The 19,001-nt window shown below is 40.6% G+C and overlaps 1 protein-coding gene across 1 annotated transcript in view; it reads right to left on the bottom strand.

Annotated features, from left to right (window-relative positions):
* The window catches only part of LOC147361650 (phospholipid-transporting ATPase IB-like), an 88,285-nt gene extending 76,028 nt beyond the window's left edge, over positions 1-12,257 (bottom strand). The window contains exons 1-4 of the mRNA XM_086329701.1: positions 12,127-12,257; positions 8,975-9,074; positions 3,068-3,166; positions 1,941-1,986 (exon numbers count right to left, since the gene is read on the bottom strand). Coding sequence (XP_086185827.1) covers positions 1,941-1,986; positions 3,068-3,166; positions 8,975-9,074; positions 12,127-12,227 — 346 coding nt within the window. The 5' untranslated portion in view covers positions 12,228-12,257. The remainder of the gene's footprint in view (positions 1-1,940; positions 1,987-3,067; positions 3,167-8,974; positions 9,075-12,126) is intronic.
* Positions 12,258-19,001: the final 6,744 nt, after the last annotated feature.

Genomic DNA, 19,001 nt, shown 5'->3' with positions numbered 1-19,001 from the left:
ACTTAGGAATATATCTACCTAAAGAAACTAAAGACCTATATATAGAAAACTATAAAACACTGGTGAAAGAAATCAAAGAGGACACTAATAGATGGAGAAATATACCATGTTCATGGATTGGAAGAATCAATATAGTGAAAATGAGTATACTACCCAAAGCAATTTATAGATTCAATGCAATCCCTATCAAGCTACCAATGGTATTCTTCACAGAGCTAGAACAAATAATTTCACAATTTGTATGGAAATACAAAAAACCTCGAATAGTGAAAGCAATCTTGAGAAAGAAGAATGGAACTGGAGGAATCAACCTACCTGATTTCAGGCTCTACTACAAAGCCACAGTCATCAAGACAGTATGGTACTGGCACAAAGACAGAAATATAGATCAATGGAACAAAATAGAAAGCCCAGAGATAAATCCACGCACCTATGGACACCTTATCTTTGACAAAGGAGGCAAGAATATACAATGGATCAAAGACAATCTCTTCAACAAGTGGTGCTGGGAAAACTGGTCAACCACTTGTAAAAGAATGAAACTAGAATACTTTCTAACACCATACACAAAAATAAACTCAAAATGGATTAAAGATCTAAACATAAGACCAGAAACTATAAAACTCCTAGAGGAGAACATAGGCAAAACACTCTCTGACATACATCACAGCAGGATCCTCTATGACCCACCTCCCAGAATACTGGAAATAAAAGCAAAAATAAACAAATGGGACCTAATTAAACTTAAAAGCTTCTGCACAACAAAGGAAACTATAAGCAAGGTGAAAAGACAGCCTTCAGAATGGGAGAAAATAATAGCAAATGAAGCAACTGACAAACAACTAATCTCAAAAATATACAAGCAACTCCTACAGCTCAACTCCAGAAAAATAAATGACCCAATCAAAAAATGGGCCAAAGAACTAAATAGACATTTCTCCAAAGAAGACATACAGATGGCTAACAAACACATGAAAAGATGCTCAACATCACTCATCATCAGAGAAATGCAAATCAAAACCACTATGAGGTACCATTTCACACCAGTCAGAATGGCTGCAATCCAAAAGTCTACAAGCAATAAATGCTGGAGAGGGTGTGGAGAAAAGGGAACCCTCTTACACTGTTGGTGGGAATGCAGACTAGTACAGCCACTATGGAGAACAGTGGGGAGATTCCTTAAAAAACTGGAAATAGAACTGCCTTGTGACCCAGCAATCCCACTGCTGGGCATACACACCAAGGAAACCAGAATTGAAAGAGACACGTGTACCCCAATGTTCATCGCAGCACTGTTTATAATAGCCAGGACATGGAAGCAACCTAGATGTCCATCAGCAGATGAATGGATAAGAAAGCTATGGTACATATACACAATGGAGTATTACTCAGCCATTAAAAAGAATGCATTTGAATCAGTTCTAATGAGGTGGATGAAACTGGAGCCTATTATACAGAGTGAAGTAAGCCAGAAAGAAAAACACCAATACAGTATACTAACGCATATATATGTAATTTAGAAAGATGGTAACAATAACCCTGTATATGAGACAGCAAAAGAGACACTGATGTATAGGACAGTCTTTTGGACTCTGTGGGAGAGGGAGAGAGTAGGATGATTTGGGAGAATGGCATTGAAACATGTATAATATCATATACGAAACAAGTCACCAGTCCAGGTTCGATGCACGATACTGGATGCTAGGGGCTGGTGCACTGGGACGACCCAGAGGGAGGGTATGGGAAGGAAGGAGGGAGGAGGGTTCAGAATGGGGAACACATGTATACCTGTGGCAGATTCATTTTGATATATGGCAAAACCAATACAATATTGTAAAGTTAAAAAATAAAATAAAAAATTAAAAAAAAAAGTATCTACTTGATGAATTTGAATATTTTCTTAGAGTGAAATAGGGTAAAAGCTAAATCTAATATCTTACCTATTGTGTTTTTTGAGTTAACTAATTTGTCTGCCATATGTCGTTTCTGTTACAGGGGAAAAAAAAAAGCCATGATATCAAAAGTTTGAAATGAATCATTCAAATCACAATACAAGACACAGTGGGTTTAAAAAGAATACAGGTAGTAAACCTAACTATAAAGCAGGTTTTTGGCTGTCACTGATTTCACTTTCTTTTCTCCTTTATATGACTTCCTAAACTGAGGTGTGCACTAAGGGAGGCTGACCACCAACGTGGTCAAGTGTGGGACCTCTAGAACCAGCTTGCCCTGGCTGACATCCCAACTCTGCCCCTGACTGAGACAGCCTCATCAGGTCACTGACTTGTCTGTGCCTCAGTTTAAATGAATTCACACACACTCACACACACACACAGATATATTGATACACAGCGCAGTGCCTGCTGCATAGTAAAGTGCTTCCTTGAAATGTTAACATTTCATGTGATGTTTGTAATGACTATTTGGCAAAACACATAATTGGCTATGCTGAATATTGCCCCAATTTAACCAAAAGCTTTTAAGTTTGAAAAATTCTTTCATACTGTAAACCAGTTGAAAGGCCTAACAGATTTAACTGATGACATAACAAGCCGGTAGGACTGAGGCAGAAACATACAAATGACCACCACTGGTTATTTTAGAAACGAGCATTAGGACTGTAGGTGAGGAGGAGACAACGCTAGAGCAACCCCAGCAGCAGCAAAAGAAAACACTGTTAGCTATCTGTCTTCTTTTATTTTCCTACTGAAATCTGCAGGCGCCTGTAAAATCACTCCTCCGCCAAGGTTATAGGAGTAACAAAGTAAGAGCACAATTTGTGTGCATATCCTTCTCTGCCATCTAGGATTCTCTCCTCTGGCTGGATTGTGTCCCCACAGATACTATCACAGTTCTCAGAATTGATATGAAGTCCTGCTGGTCTCTCAAATACACACACGATTAAAATTGTGAAACCTCAAAACTTTAATTCACTCATATCAAATATGAATTTAAATAACTATACAGTTCCAACCAGTAGCCTGAAATTAAAAAAAAAAAGAGCAAGAAATACACCTCTTACATTCAAGGCAGTGTTTTTGAGAGCATTTACTAACAGTAAACTTACATAATCTTCTACAATCTCTTTAATGCCTGAAATTACAAGAATAACTAGCAGAGGCACCAGAGTTGTGTATTTTCCCGTCGGAGATACGTCTGGAATTTGCTGCAAAATAGAGTTACACTATTAATTTCATAAGTCCTTATTATATTTTGCATATACTGAAAGTTACACTGCTAATAGCATGATCCAGGACGTGACAACAACAGACACATTAAATATAAAGGAAAAGGATTCAGGATACCAAAATCACCCCAGAGTGTGACACTACACACTCAAAGTCAAAAAGTCAAAGTGTTAGTCACTCAGCTGTGTCCAGCTCTGTGAGACCCCATAGACTATACAGCCTGCCAGGCTCCTATGTCCATGGAATTCTCCAGGCAAGAATACTGGAGTGGGTTGCCATTCCCTTCTCCAGGGGATCTTCCTGACACAGGGTTTGAAAACTGGTCTCCCACGTTTGTGGGCAGATTCTTCACTATCTGAGCCACAAGGGAAGCCCAGACACTAAATGTTATACACTACGGAAAAGTCCCCAGAGCAACTGCTTAATAACATTTCAGTCATTGTGTTACCTTTCTAATAGACATTTTATTATGCTTTGGTTGAAACAGCTCAAAACATCAATGTTTAAAATAACATCTTTGGGGAAAATTCCTTGGCAGTCCAGAGGTTAGGACTCCACATTTTCATTGCCAAAGGCTTGGGTTCAATCCCTGGTCAGGGAACTAAGATTCCACAAGCCCCATGGCCAAAAAATAAATTTTAAAATAATAAAACAGCATCTTTTCAAAATAGCTAAATCCAAATGGTCAGCTATCTTAATCTTACTTCTTTTTGAGAAAGAGGAGAAATTTTTTGGAGGCCCAGAAAAATAATGTTTCCTGGGTACAAGTTACCTGTGGACAGTGCTCTAGGGCTACCCCCTACTGTCTAAACTGTGAAAAATAAAGCAATTGAAACTGAGGTTGTAGTTGCTTTCTGATAGATGCAAGGGTAGGTGAGGTCTGGGGTCTGACCCTTTAGTTTTCCAGATTTAGACAAGTTCTCGTTCAGTCACTCAGTCGGGTCTGACTCTTTGCAACTCCATGGACTGCAGCACACTAGGATCCACTATCTCTGGGCATTTGCTCAAATTCATGTCCATTGAGTCAGTGTTGCTATCCAACCATCTCATCCTCTGCCATCCACTTCGCCTTTTACCTTCAATCCTGCCTAGCTTCAGGGTCTTTTCCAGGGAATCAACTCTTTGCATCACATGGCCAGAGTATTGGCACATCAGCTTCAGCATTAATCCTGCCAGTGAAGGCTCAGGGTTGATTTCCTTTAGGATTGATTGGTTGATCTCCTTGCAGTCCAAGGGACTCTAAAGAGTCTTCTCCAGCATCACGGTTCAAAAGCATCAGTTCTTCAGCCCTGGGCCTCCTTTATGGTCCAATTCTCACATAATTGCTGGAAATACCATCAGAGATCAGATCAGTCGTTCAGTCGTGTCCGACTCTTTGCGACCCCATGAATCGCAACACACCAGGCCTCCCTGTCCGTAACCAACTCCCGGAGTTCATTGAGACTCACATCCATCGAGTCAGTGATGCCATCCAGCCATCTCATCCTCTGTCATCCCCTTCTCCTCCTGCCCCAATCCCTCCCAGCATCAGAGTCTTTTCCAATGAGTCAACTCTTTGCATGAGGTGGCCAAAGTACTGGAGTTTTAGCTTTAGCATCATTCCCTCCAAAGAAATCCCAGGGCTGACCTCCTTCAGAACGGACTGGTTGGATCTCCTTGCAGTCCAAGGGACTCTCAAGTCTTCTCCAACACCACAGTTCAAAAGCATCAATTCTTCGGCACTCAGCCTTCTTCACAGTCCAACTCTCACATCCATACATGACCACAGGAAAAACCATAGCCTTGACTAGACGGACCTTTGTTGGCAAAGTAATGTCTCTGCTTTTCAATATGCTATCTAGGTTGGTCATAACTTTCCTTCCAAGGAGTAAGCGTCTTTTAATTTCACAGCTGCAGTCACTATCTGTAGTGATTTTGGAGCCCAGAAAAATAAAGTCTGACACTGTTTCCACTGTTTCCCCATCTATTTCCCATGAAGTGGAGGGACTGGATGCCATGATCTTCGTTTTCTGAATGTTGAGGTTTAAGCCAACTTTTTCACTCTCCTCTTTCTCTTTCATCAAGAGGCTTTTTAGTTCCTCTTCACTTTCTGCCATAAGGGTGGTGTCATCTGCATATCTGAGGCTATTGATATTTCTCCCGACAATCTTGATTCTAGCTTGTGTTTCTTCCAGTCCAGCGTTTCTCATGATGTACTCTGCATAGAAGTTAAATAAACAGGGTGACAATATACAGCCTTGACGAACTCCTTTTCCTATTTGGAACCAGTCTGTTGTTCCATGTCCAGTTCTAACTGTTGCTTCCTGACCTGCATACAAATTTCTCAAGAGGCAGATCAGGTGGTCTGGTATTCCCATCTCTTTCAGAATTTTCCACAGTTTATTGTGATCCACACAGTCAAAGGCTTAGGCATAGTCAATAAAGCAGAAAGAGATGTTTTTCTGGAACTCTCTTGCTTTTTCCATGATCCAGCAGATGTTGGCAATTTGATCTCTGGTTCCTCTGCCTTTTCTAAAACCAGCTTGAACATCAGGAAGTTCACGGTTCACATATTCTTGAAGTCTGGCTTGGAGAAATTTTGAGCATTACTTTACTAGCGTGTGAGATGAGTGCAACTGTGTGGTAGTTTGAGCATTCTTTGGCATTGCCTTTCTTTGGGATTGGAATGAAAACTGACCTTTTCCAGTCCTGTGGCCACTGCTGAGTTTTCCAAATTTGCTGGCATATTGAGTGCAGCACTTTCACAGCATCATCTTTCAGGATTTGGAATAGTTCAACTGGAATTCCATCATCTCCACTAGCTTTGTTCGTAGTGATGCTTTTTAAGGCCCACTTGACTTCACATTCCAGGATGTCTGGCTCTAGGTCAGTGATCACACCATTGTGATTATCTGGGTCGTTAAGATCTTTTTAGTACAGTTCTTCTGTGTATTCTTGCCATCTCTTCTTAATATCTTCTGCTTCTGTTAGGTCCATACCATGTCTGTCCTCTATTGTGTCCGTCTTTGCATGAAATATTCCTTTGGTATCTCTGATTTTCTTGAAGAGATCCCTAGTCTTTCCCATTCTGTTGTTTTCCTCTATTTCTTTGCATTGATCGCTGAAGAAGGCTTTCTTATCTCTTCTTGCTATTCTTTGGAACTCTGCATTCAGATATTTATATCTTTACTTTTCTCCTTTGCTTTTTGCTTCTCTTCTTTTCACAGCTATTTGTAAGGCCTCCCCAGACAGCCATTTTGGTTTTTTGCATTTCTTTTCTATGGGAATGGTCTTGATCCCTGTCTCCTGTACAATGTCACGAACCTCATTCCATAGTTCATCAGGCACTCTATCTATCAGATCTAGGCCCTTAAATCTATTTCTCACTTCCGCTGTATAATCATAAGGGATTTGATTTAGGTCATACCTGAATGGTCTAGTGGTTTTCCCTACTTTCTTCAATTTAAGTCTGAATTTGGCAATAAGGAGTTCATGGTCTGAGCCATAGTCAGCTCCTGGTCTTGTTTTTGCTGACTGTATAGAGCTTCTCCATCTTTGGCTGCAAAGAATATAATCAATCTGATTTCAGTGTTGACCATCTGGTGATGTCCATGTATAGAGTCTTCTCTTGTGTTGTTGGAAGAGGGTGTTTGTTATGACCAGTGCATTTTCTTGGCAAAACTCTATTAGTCTTTGCCCTGCTTCATTCCGTATTCCAAGGCCAAATTTGCCTCGTACTCCAGGTGTTTCTTGACTTCCTACTTTTGCATTCCAGTCCCCTATAATGAAAAGGACATCTTTTTTGGGTGTTAGTTCTAAAAGGTCTTGTAGGTCTTCATAGAACCATTCAACTTCAGCTTCTTCAGCATTACTGGTTGGGGCACAGACTTGGATTACTGTGATATTGAATGGTTTGCCTTGGAAATGAACAGAGATTATTCTGTCGTTTTTGAGATTGCATCCAAGTACTGCATTTTGGACTCTTTTGTTAACCATGATGGCCACTCCATTTCTTCTGAGGGATTCCTGCCTGCAGTAGTAGATATAATGGTCATCTGAGTTAAATTCACCCATTCCAGTCCATTTTAGTTTGCTGATTCCTAGAATGTCAACATTCACTCTTGCCATCTCTTGTTTGACCACTTCCAATTTGCCTTGATTCATGGACCTGACATTCCAGGTTCCTATGCAATATTGCTCTTTACAGCATCGGACCTTACTTCTATCACCAGTCACATCCACAGCTGGGTATTGTTTTTGCTTTGGCTCCATCCCTTCATTCTTTCTGGAGTTATTTCTCCACTCATCTCCAGTAGCATATTGGGCACCTACTGACCTGGGGAGTTTCTCTTTCAGTATCCTATCATTTTGCCTTCTCATACTGTTCATGGGGTTCTCAAGGCAATAATACTGAAGTGGTTTGCCATTCCCTTCTCCAGTGGACCACATTCTGTCAAATCTCTCCACCATGACCCGCCCGTCTTGGGTTGCCCCACGGGCATGGCTTAGTTTCACTGAGTTAGACAAGGCTGTGGTCCTAGTGTGATTAGATTGACTAGTTTTCTGTGAGTATGGTTTCAGTGTGTTTGCCCTCTGATGCCCTCTTGCAACACCTACTGTCTTACTTGGGTTTCTCTTACTTTGGGCGTGGAGTATCTCTTCACGGCTGCTCCAGCAAAGCGCAGCCATTGCGCCTTACCTTGGACGAGGGGTATCTCCTCACTGCCACCCTTCCTGACTTTAATGTGGGATAGCTCCATAGCTTTGAATATATGGACCTTTGTCAGCAAAGTGATGGCTCTGCTTTTTGATATGCTGTGTAGGTTTGCCACAGCCTTACTTCCAGGGAGCAAGCGTTTTTTAATTTCATGGCTGCGGTCACCATCTGCGGTGATTTTGGAGCCCAAGAAAATAAAATCTGCCACTGCTTCCATGTTTTCTTCTTCTGTTTTCCAGGAAGTGATGGGACTAGATGCCACGACCTTTGTTTTTTTAATGTTGAGTTTTAAGTCAGTATTTAGACTATATTTCTAGACATGGGCCTAGGTACACTCTCTATGCTGCCTTAGTACTTTTGCTTGCTTATTATTTCTGTGTATAATAGTACATACACCTAGTTCAGCCTGAAAAGACGGAAATTCTGTCATATGTGCAACATGGATGACCCTTGAGAAAATTATGGAAGTGATAAAAGCCCGTCACAGAAGGACAATCCTATGACTCTGTTGATATCAGGTATCTAAAACAGTCAAACTAACAGAATTATCAAGGAGAACAGTAGGTGCCAGAGGCTGGTGATGGCAGGGGGGTGGGGGGGTGGGGGGGAAGCTGTTACTCAGTGAGTAGAAAGCTTCCGTTATGCAGGATGAAGACGTTCTAGAGATCTGCTGGGCAGCAAAGGTCCTGCAGTAATAGCACTTTATTGGAGATTGGAGACTTAAAAGTTTGTTAAGGTGCTAGACCTCATGTTAAGTGTTCTTATCATTATTGGCGGGGAAGATGTTATTTTAAACTAACATGAGAGAGTGAATTATATCTTTCAAAATAGAGTAAAATCATCGTATTATGGAGGTAGCACAAATGACAAAAGTCACTTCAAATATATCTCATTAATTCATCTACTGTTCACCAACATGTCTTTCAGCCCAGAAATGGAGTTTAGCGTCTCACTGAGTAAGTTAAATATTTGAAGAAGAGAGTTCTCTCTTTATAGTGCTTAAACTTATTCTCTGTGTCACACTCATGAGATTGTTGTACCTTTTGTACTTCTTAGAAATCTGAATCTAACAACATGTTCAAAACATCACCTGCAATATAGTGATGAACAGGAAGAAGGCGTTGGCAGTTTTGCTAAACTGCAGATACAAATATCGAGGGAGAAATGACCACATGCTGTACTTGGCTGTGCTGTGGGTAGAAAGGTAGAAAGTTAACCTTCTGAACTCAGGAAACATCAATGGAAAACACAAAATTTGGTTACAACTCAGAAGTGGATAAAACATTGTTTTAAAATGCTGTGCCTTTTCTAAAGATACTGTCTTTTTTCACAGCATTCATTGTTACCTTTAAAAAAACCCAAGGTAGAAGAAAAATTTCTCCACTTCATGAACTACTGTGAATACATAGGCAGATGTGGAGAACCAGGGATCTGAAAGCAGAGAGCAGCATGCTATCTAGACATATGCATGACTGAATCCCTTTGCTGTTCAACTGAAACTATCACAAAATTGTTAATCAGCTATACTCCAATACATAGCAAAAAATTCAAAAGAAAAAAAATAAACACATGCAAATGAGAAGGTAATAAGGAACACAACCTGGTAATGAGCAAAATTTTGATATATAAAAATATAAGTTCTGTTCAGAAAGAAAGCACTACAAGACTGAAAAATGATAAGCAACTAGGAAAAATATATTTGTAGCACATAGGAAAAAGAGGCTAATATCTGTGGTATACAGTGAGTCTTTAAAAACCATTAAGCAAACAACATTTACCATAATATAAAAATGGATCTAAAGCATAAACAAGTAATTATCAAAGGAATAAATACAAGTGGCCAGTAAACATAAAGCAAGCAAATAAACCTTTACTAATCAAAGGAATAAAAACAAAGAGAGGCTTTCACATCTCACACCGATGACTGAGTGACTGAGCAATCCCAGCATTATCAGCAAGGACACAAGGAAACATGAGCTCTCAAACTGATGATGTAGGTGTAAACCGGCATCATCGCTGGTGAAGGCTATTTAACATGTATAAAAGTATAGACAGTGTGTCTTCTGGTCTAGGATAGCGTCTAGTCTATTTGAGCTGCTGTAACAAACATACCATAAACTGGGTGCTTATAAACAACCGACATTTATTTCTCACAGTTCCAGAGTCTGGGGGTCTGAGATCATGGCACCAGCAAATTCAGTGTCTGGTGGGTGTCCACTTCACCACCGACATTCTCAGTGTAACCTCACATTGTGGAAGGGGCAAGGAAGCTCTCTGGGGCCCTTTTATAAGGTCACAAGTCCACTAATGAGGACTCTGCCCAAATGACCCCATCATTTCCCAAGGGTTCCACCTCCTAAAACATCACATTGGAGGGCTAGGATTTCAACATATGAACTTTGGGGGAATTCAGACCATGACAGAGAGATGATAGGTAGATGTGACTGGTTTAAAAATTTTAGCTCTGCTGCTGCTGCTGCAAAGTCGCCTCAGTAGTGTCCAACTCTGTGCGACCCCATAGACGGCAACCCGCCAGGCTCAGCCATCCCTGGGATTCTCCAGGCAAGAACACCGGAATGGGTTGCCATTTCCTTCTCCAGTGCATGAAAGTGAAAGGTGAAAGTGAAGTCGCTCAGTCGTGTCTGACTCTTAGCGACCCCATGGATTGCATCCTACCAGGCTCCTCCGTCCATGGGATTTTCCAAGCAAGAGTACTATAAATCCAAAAATATAAAGAATCAAATTCTTCAAATATCTTTGTAAAATCTATTGAAGTATGGTTAATTTAAAAAAATGTGTTCTGGGTACCTCACTTATCTTTAATACTTTCTTCTTTTCATATACTCCTTATATTCTTTATTATGTTTGGATTTGCCAGATATTATGCATGTTATTTTACCAAACTTTTGGAGTTTTTAGATAGGAAATTTAATATTTCTTCTTTTAATTCATCCTCATCGAATTTGAAGAATTCCCTAGGCAGGATGTTTTTGAAAGACTCATGAACTAAATAGAATTAATAATTAGCAATCCAAAACTGTTCTTCAAGTTCATTACATTTAATAACTTTTAAGACTATTGATATATAAAATAATTTTATAAATATTAAAGCCAGAGCCAAATTTAAAAGAGGTTAAGTTTCTTCATCATGTGTCTTTTAAAAATCAGATGTTTATTCTCCCTTCATTTAGGAGGTTATCCTCCAAAGACCCAGTATTACGGTGGTGGGTTTCCAATTCTGTTTTCCACCAGGTGCGGCCTTAGGTTTGAGTTCCCTCCTCCCACTGAGCACGAAATCTGAAGCCCTAAGTCACTAGAACTGGGCAGGTGTCCTCAGAAACCAGCCACATCAGCATCCTTGACCTCTTTGGGTTCCTGCTTTGCCTTCATTTTTGGCTTCAGAGATATCCTCTTTCTCTTGCCAAGTCAGTGATGTACATTTTTAAGCTCTTTGATTAGTTAGTTAATAGTGAAAAAGCTTACTGACTACTGAGCTCATGTATCCAACCTCTGGCCTTAGAGCCTGGTTTTAAAAAAATAAAGAATATGTGTGTGTGTGTGTGTGTGTGTGTGTGTGTATACGTATATACACATATATATGTGTGTGTGCGTATGTGTGTTAGTTCCTCAGTCATGTCCAACTCTTTGCGACCCCATGGACTATAGACCACCAGGTTCCTCTGTCCATGGAAGTCTCCAGAATACTGGAGTGGGTAGCCATTTCCTTCTCCAGGGGATCTTCCTGACCCAGGGATAGAACCCAGGTCTCCTGCATTGCAGGTGGATTCTTTACCATCTGAACCACCGGGGAAGTTATAAACATATATATGAAAAAAGTCCCTTTTAGGCTTTCATCTAAACTGCCTCTGCAGAGTTTCAGTACTCAGCTCAGTGAATTCCTCAGGAAGCAGAACTCTTCCTAGCTACTGCTCATTCCCCTGTGGGTGATGTTGGTGGGTGGCTCCCCTGGCAAGGGCTTTCCCCTGCTCCCTAGCAAGTGGTTTTACTAGAGCACATTCAGCTGGTGGGTGGGTGCCTGTGAATGGGGACAAGTCAGAGCAGAGAGCGACTTCAAGAAGCCTTGAAGGGGAGGTGGAGACAAATCCTATTCTCTGCAGTGAGTTCCTGCAGGTTCAAGAACGCTGTTCTAGCCTGGAGCATCCACACACAGTGTTGTTTATTGCGGAGAAGACCACAGCCTCCTTCCTCCTTCCTCTCCTCCTACCTCCACAGTCTTCTCACCTGATGGAGTTTTCGCAGAAAGCGTTCCTAAGGGGTTCGTTGAGGTAAATGGTGCGGCCCATTGGCACGTCTGCTCCTTGCAGAGATTGCCTCCAGTCCATCTTTTCCTCCACCTCTGACAGCCCCCAGAGAAGCGAACGGGTCCTGTGACAAGAAGGCACCAAGATATTACATGGAAACTCAGGTGAAGGCAAGCTCCAGGGAGGGCAGCGGGGACTCTGTGTGTGTGTGTCTGTGTGTGTGTGGAGGGGTCACACACAGCCTCTCTTGAGTACCCTGAGGAGGACAGCGTTCTTTGCCCCCAGGGATCATGACCTGGGCCAAGAGAGATAGGGCAGCCTTCCCCTGCTGTCCTGCATGGAGGGGGCAGCCAGACTCCTCCACAGCTCACATACCCCACCCCTCCCCTGCCCTAGAGGCTCTGGGTGGGCACAGGGCCCAAGAAAGGGGTGAGGGACCATGAATTAGGACCCAGCAGCTGGACCTAGAAAGAGGTGGAGGCAAGAGACAGAAGAAAGAGAAGCAGAGGGGGGTATGGGATGGGTGCCCCCCTGAAGAGTGTCCTGGCTAAGGAGCAATGGCTCCCAGATCAGAAACCTGAACCCTGACCAAGATGACCTTCATCTAGACTAAAGTCCAAACAGGGTGTCTTTCTGCCTGCAGGCCCTTGAAGTCACTTTTCTTTTTTCTAAAGTATTCTCTTTAGATAACCTGTAATTGTAACTAAACTTACTCTATGCCCTTTTAAATGTATGTAAATCTCAAAAGACCTTTACCAACTTTAAGATTCAGGGAATCTTTCTCAAGGACCTGGGATATCTCTGAAATGCAATCATCCAGGACCATAGACTCCTGACTTCAGCTGACGCCCTGCTCAAAGCTGGAAAACTCCCTCCTATTGTGAAAGGGGAGAAGCTGTACTTTTTCTTTGGGTAAAGTGAATGTTCAAACCCTGGATTGTCCATGATCCCCCTCTTCCCCACCTCAGCTCTTAAAAATCTCTCTCCAGTCCTTTGTGTCAGCTGAGTTGAGTTCTGTCTCCCTTCTTTCTGTAAGAGTCTTGAATAGTCTTCCTTGCCTATGTAGCTTTCTTACTCAGACATCTACTAATTGAAGAAGAAGGAAGGCTTTTGACCAAAGGGCCAAAGGCAGCTTTGTTTGTGGTGAGAAAGAGAGGCCAGCTTGGGGAGGGGCTCTGGCCTGTGCACCATCCACATGGAGAAAGTAACTGTGTATCTGTCCATAGCCCACATTGCCGATTTGTCAAAATTCTTTCAGCTCAGGGTTAAAGTAGATGTTCAGATTATCTGCCTCAGGGATTGGACCCTCATAATTGTAGCTTAATCTAGGTATTTCTCTTCCCACATTTCACTAACAAAGTATCCATGAGTGAGGGGAAGATACAAGACAAACACAAGAAAAGAGGTGACTGACAGCTAAGCTGCTGCTGATGGAAGTAAACAAAGCTCTGGGTCTTCACCCAACCAGAGACCTGTGTCATCAGGGCTACCTCTTAAAGCCTGCTGACCAGCAATCTAAGGGAAGGTTGCCAGTGGCCGACTGTTCCCACTGGGAAGGGCCAAGCCTAAGGCGATGCCCCTGCTCACCTCCTTCCTCAGCAGGTACCTGGGCTGGAGAGTGGTCCAGGAAACTGAGCAGCAGGAAAAAGTGATCCAGCACAGGATCAATGCAAAGTCATGCAGGCTTTTGCCCAAAATATGACAAAGTCGAAGGAACAAAAGACAAAGGGAATTGTGGTTTGCATATCAAAAGAATTAAGTAACAAAACACATAGAAAACGCATCTGCTTTAAAAGAAATTAAATACAGCCATGATGAAACAAGAGCTCAAAACAAATCATTTTTAAAGTGATAATAGAGACTTCCCTGGTGGTATAGTGGTTAAGACTTTGCCTTCCAATTCAAGGGGTGAAGGTTGGATTCCTGGTATGGGAGCTAAGATCCCACAATGCCTTCTGGCCAAAAAACGAAAGCATAAAACAGAAGAAATATTGTAATAAATTCAATACAGACTTTAATAACGGTTTACACTAAAAAAATCTTCAAAAAGTAAAGTGATAATAAAACTTCAGAAGAATTTTCAACTGACCTGAAAGAGCTCAGGGAAGAAATGAAAGAGCAAAATACCTTAAGAAAATGAAAAGCTACATTGAAGCAACTCAAATAATAACTGAAGAGAGGGGGTGTGCTGCACATACTACAGAAAACTAAGCAAGATGAAATTTGAAAGAGCACAAAGGATAAAGAATTGGAGAAAAATTATAAATTTAGGACAAAGTATATCCAATGTGTGTATATTTGTTGTCCTTGAGAAAGAAACAAAAAATGAAAAAATTAACTAAGCAGTTACTAATGCAAATAAAAAAATACAAATAAAAATATTCAAAGCCATGGTAGAAGAAGCTTGTTATTAAAGACGTTTAAGGGGCATGACATGATTAAGGAAAATCTGATACAAAACAATCAATGCCCAATGCCAAGACACTTCCTGACAAAGTTTGCTGGACTTTAAGAATAATGAAAAACAGATCATTATTCTTTTTTTTTTAAATCATTATTCTCAATCAAAAGCTAGTTTATTCAATGCATTTATTTGGCTGTGTGGGGTCTTGGTTGCATACTGGGGATCCTCCCTGTGTCTTGTGTTGTGCAGGCTGCGGACCGCCAGGGCTCAGTTGTTACAGCAGACAGGTTTAGTTGCCATGACATGCAGGATCTTAGTTCTAAGAATAGGGATCAAACCCACATCCTTGCATTGCAAGGCAGATTCTTAACCACTGGACCACCAGGGAAGTCCCCTGAAACCAATTTAATCACCTACAAAGTTTGGAAGGAAAGGGAATCCTGGGGCCACACTTATACTCTACCACTGAAACATTCAGGCCAGAGACAGAAGATTGAATATCCCACCAAGAAATGAATGAAAAACTTTGGTAATCAAGACTAGTAGTTAAGCAGTGATTTATTTAGACACAAAAGTAAGGCTTTAGATAATGGTGGGCAATCTTATTGTGACCAAACTCTACTGAAACATTTTAAAATGCTAAAAAAAAAAAATTTTTTTTTTAGTTTTTTGAATGCATTGAATAGTCAAGATAAGAGCTATTATTGGGCAAAAATTCAGTCAAAAGCAAAAAGTCCAGAAAAATAGGTGAAAAAAAAATAAAAAAGCACTTTTTCCAAGAAGAAATTTGCAAAGTCCTACTAAAGTTAACTATAGAGAAATAGAGGGTATATAAGTCAAGGCTCAGGTCCTGAAAGGCTTAGGGAATCTGAAAGAACCCTATGATCACACAGATTCATCTCCTGAGGAAGGAGAGAGAAAAAGGGAAGAGGGAAAGAGAAAGGAAGGGAGGGACTGAGGGAGGGAGTAAAGAAGGAAGGAGACCGAGAACACAGCCTGGGAGGCTATAACTTCTGGTGGGCTGGCTGTCTAGCAAAATAACCCAAACTGGCACCACCAGAGTTGAAAGAAACCTCAAGCTTCATTTAAAAGGGTTCAGCACTGGTAGGGCTAGAAATGACTGAAACAAATAGGAGTCCACTCCAAAGAAAAATACCATCATCCTAAGCCTCAAAAAATCCCCACAAATTACTTATGGAGGGGAAGGAGTAATATACAGCCAAAAAAGGAAGCAAAGCAACATAAATAATCAGCATTATGAATAAAAGATGGCAGAAACTACCCACTAAAGATTTCAAATGCTTGAGTTAGAAGGTACAGATTTCTTTAGAAAGAAAATAACCATATTAAAAAAAAAAGATAAGCTTTAACATACCTATAAGGAGAGAAACTATGAGAAGTAATCCAACAAGTGTGAAAAAGAATCAGACAAAACCTCTATAAATGAGGAAAGTCATAGTCAAACTTAAAAATTCAGTGGACAAATTTGGCAGCAGATAGGCTGCTGCTGAAAGTGAAAATAATAAGATGAAATAGAGATCTGAGAAATTATGAAAAATACAGCTTGGGGAAGGGAATAGATGGAATATACATAAAGAAATTCAAGTCAATAAAGTAAAATGATCTAACAAAAATTTAATTGGAGTCTCACAGGGAAAAGAGAGGAGAAAAAAAAATGGAGCAGAAGCAACATGTGAAGAACCAATGGCTATGACTCTTCTACAAAAGCAAGAAAACCAACAAATATTTATAAGATAAATAAAAACAAAATCATACGTACACATGTAGTAAATACAGAAAACAAAAGTCAAAGGGAAAATCTTAAAGTTAGCCACAGAAAAATAAGAGGGGAAGCAGGAACTCTTCCCAAAATATTTTATGAAGCCACATTATAGTGATACCAAAACCAAAGTCATTACAAAAAAAATGGTACAAAATACTTTATAAACATGGACACAAAAATCTTTAGCAAAGTATTTAAAATCTACCATTATGCAAAATGATTATACATCATAATTTTTATAGGTGGAGTTGTGTTTCCCCACCAAAGGAAACATTAATATATTGACATCCTGACCTTGGAGTAGTACCTCAATGTGATCATATTCAGAAATATATTGTCTAGATCTGTTTGGGCCACTATAATAGAATACCACAGATAGGGTAGCTTATAAACAACAGGAATCTGTTTCTCACAATTTTGGAAGCTGAGAAGTTCGAGATCAAGACACCAGCATGATCACGTTCTGATAAAAACCATCCACCTGATTCATAACTGGCGCACTCTGTGTTCTCACCTGGAAGAGGATCTATGGTGCCTCTGGACCCTCTTTTATGAGGCAATAATGCCATTGATGAGAGCAGCACTTTCATGACTAAGCTCCTTCCGAAGGCCCCACCTACAAATACCTTTGGGGGGTTAGGATTTCAACATATGAATGGGAGGCAGGACACAAACTTGAAAACTATAGCATAAGTTGTTCGCAGATTTAACTAAATTAAGATGATGTCATTAGGACGAACCCGAATCCAATGTAACCAGTGTTCTTATAAAAGAGAGAAATTTGGGCTCAGAGACAGACACACAAATAGAGGGAAGATGTGCAGAGACAGAGAATGTCACGTGAAGATGGACGTAAAAATGGAATTCTGCTGACACAGGCCAGAAACCAAAAGAATGAATGATCCTTCCCTACAGGCTTCAGATCTAGCATGGGCTGATGACACCGTGATTTCAGACTTCTATCCTCAAGAAACATGAGACAGTAAATCTCTGCTGTCCTAAATCAGCAATTTTGTGGTACTTTCCTGTGTCAGGAAACTAATGATAACCATGTGGGGATTGGTTCAAAATTGGGAAAGGAGTACATCAAGGCTCTATATTGTCACCCTGCTTACTTAACTTACACGCAGAGTACATCATGCGAAATGCTGGGGTGGATGAAGCACAAGCTGGAATCAAGATTGCTGGAGAAATATCAGTAACCTCAGATATGCAGATGACACCACCCTTATGGCAAAAAGCGAAGAGGAGCTAAAGAGCCTCTTGATGGTGAAAGAGGAAAGTGAAAAATCTGGCTTAAAACTTAACATTCAAAAAACTAAAATCATGGCATCCGGTCCCATCACTTTATGGCAAATAGATGGGGAAACAATAAAAACAGTGAAAGACATTGTTTTCTTGGATTCCAAAATCACTGCAGATGGTGACTGCAGCCATGAAATTAAAAGACGCTTGCTCCTTGGAAGAAAACCTATGACATACCTAGACAGCATATTAAAAAGCAAAGACATTACTTTGCTGACAAAGGTCCAAATAGTCAAAGCTTTGGTTTTTCCAGTAGTCATGTATGGATGTGAGCGTTGGACCATAAAGAAGGCTGAGCACCGAAGAACTGATGCTTTTGAACTGTGGTGTTGGAGAAGACTCTTGAAAGTTCCTTGGACTGCAAGGAGATCAAATCAGTCAATCCTAAAGGAAATCAGTCCTGAACTGGAAGGACTCATGTTGAAGCTGAAACTCCAATACTTTGGGTACTAATGAGAAGAACTGACTCATTAGAAAAGACCCTGATGCTGGGAAAGATTGAAGACAGGAGAAGAAGGGGATGACAGAGGATGAGATGGTTGGATGTCATCACTAACTCAATGGACATGAGTTTGAGCAAGCTCCAAGAGATGGTGATGGACAGAGAAACCTGGCATGCTGCAGTCCATGGGGTCACAAAGCATCAGACATGACTGAGTGACTGAACAACATGTGGGGTTAAGGTTAGGGTTAGAAAGCAAAGTTGAATCATTTGAAACCAAAATAATGAAACTCGTCAAAAGACTGAAAAGCCCGGTGATAATGTCAGTAGATATAGAAGAACTATTTGACAAAATTTAACATTAATCAATAAAACCTCTCAGCAAACCAAGAAAAGAAGGAAATTTCCTCAACCTGACAAAGGATTTCTATGAAAAACCTGCAGCAAATATCATACTTAATTGCCAGAGACTGAATGCTTTCTCTGTAAGACTGGAGACAATACGAGGCTGTCCTTTCTCACAGTGTCTACGCAGTGTTGTACCGGAGGCTTTAGTCAGTACAATAAGGTAAGAAAAACAAGTCAAAAGGGAAAAATAGAACTGTATTAGAAAACAACATGATGGCCTCTACAGAATATTCTCAAAGAGCCTACTTTACAAGTTGTTCTGGTGTGATGTGTAAAGAATTTGGGAGTCAAGACTTTTATCCTTACAAATTAAAAAAAGCTAAACAAATTGAAAAACAGCTCTTCTTATATCCATAGATAGATAATCTCAAAAACCTAAGAATGATGTGAAAATGATACGTTACTGTTGTTCAGTTGCTCAGTCACGTCCGACTCTTTGCGACCCCATGAACTGCAGCACGCCAGGCCTCCCTGTCCATCACCAATTCATTAAATCATTTATGTAAGCTTTAA

Source organism: Bos grunniens, chromosome 12, assembly GCF_055505025.1.
Source record: "Bos grunniens cultivar Pamir isolate PY7600 chromosome 12, Bosgru_T2T1.0, whole genome shotgun sequence".
Lineage (NCBI taxonomy): Eukaryota > Metazoa > Chordata > Mammalia > Artiodactyla > Bovidae > Bos > Bos grunniens.
The sequence above is the reverse complement of the archived record's forward strand: the minus strand, read 5'-3'. Positions and strand labels throughout refer to the sequence as shown.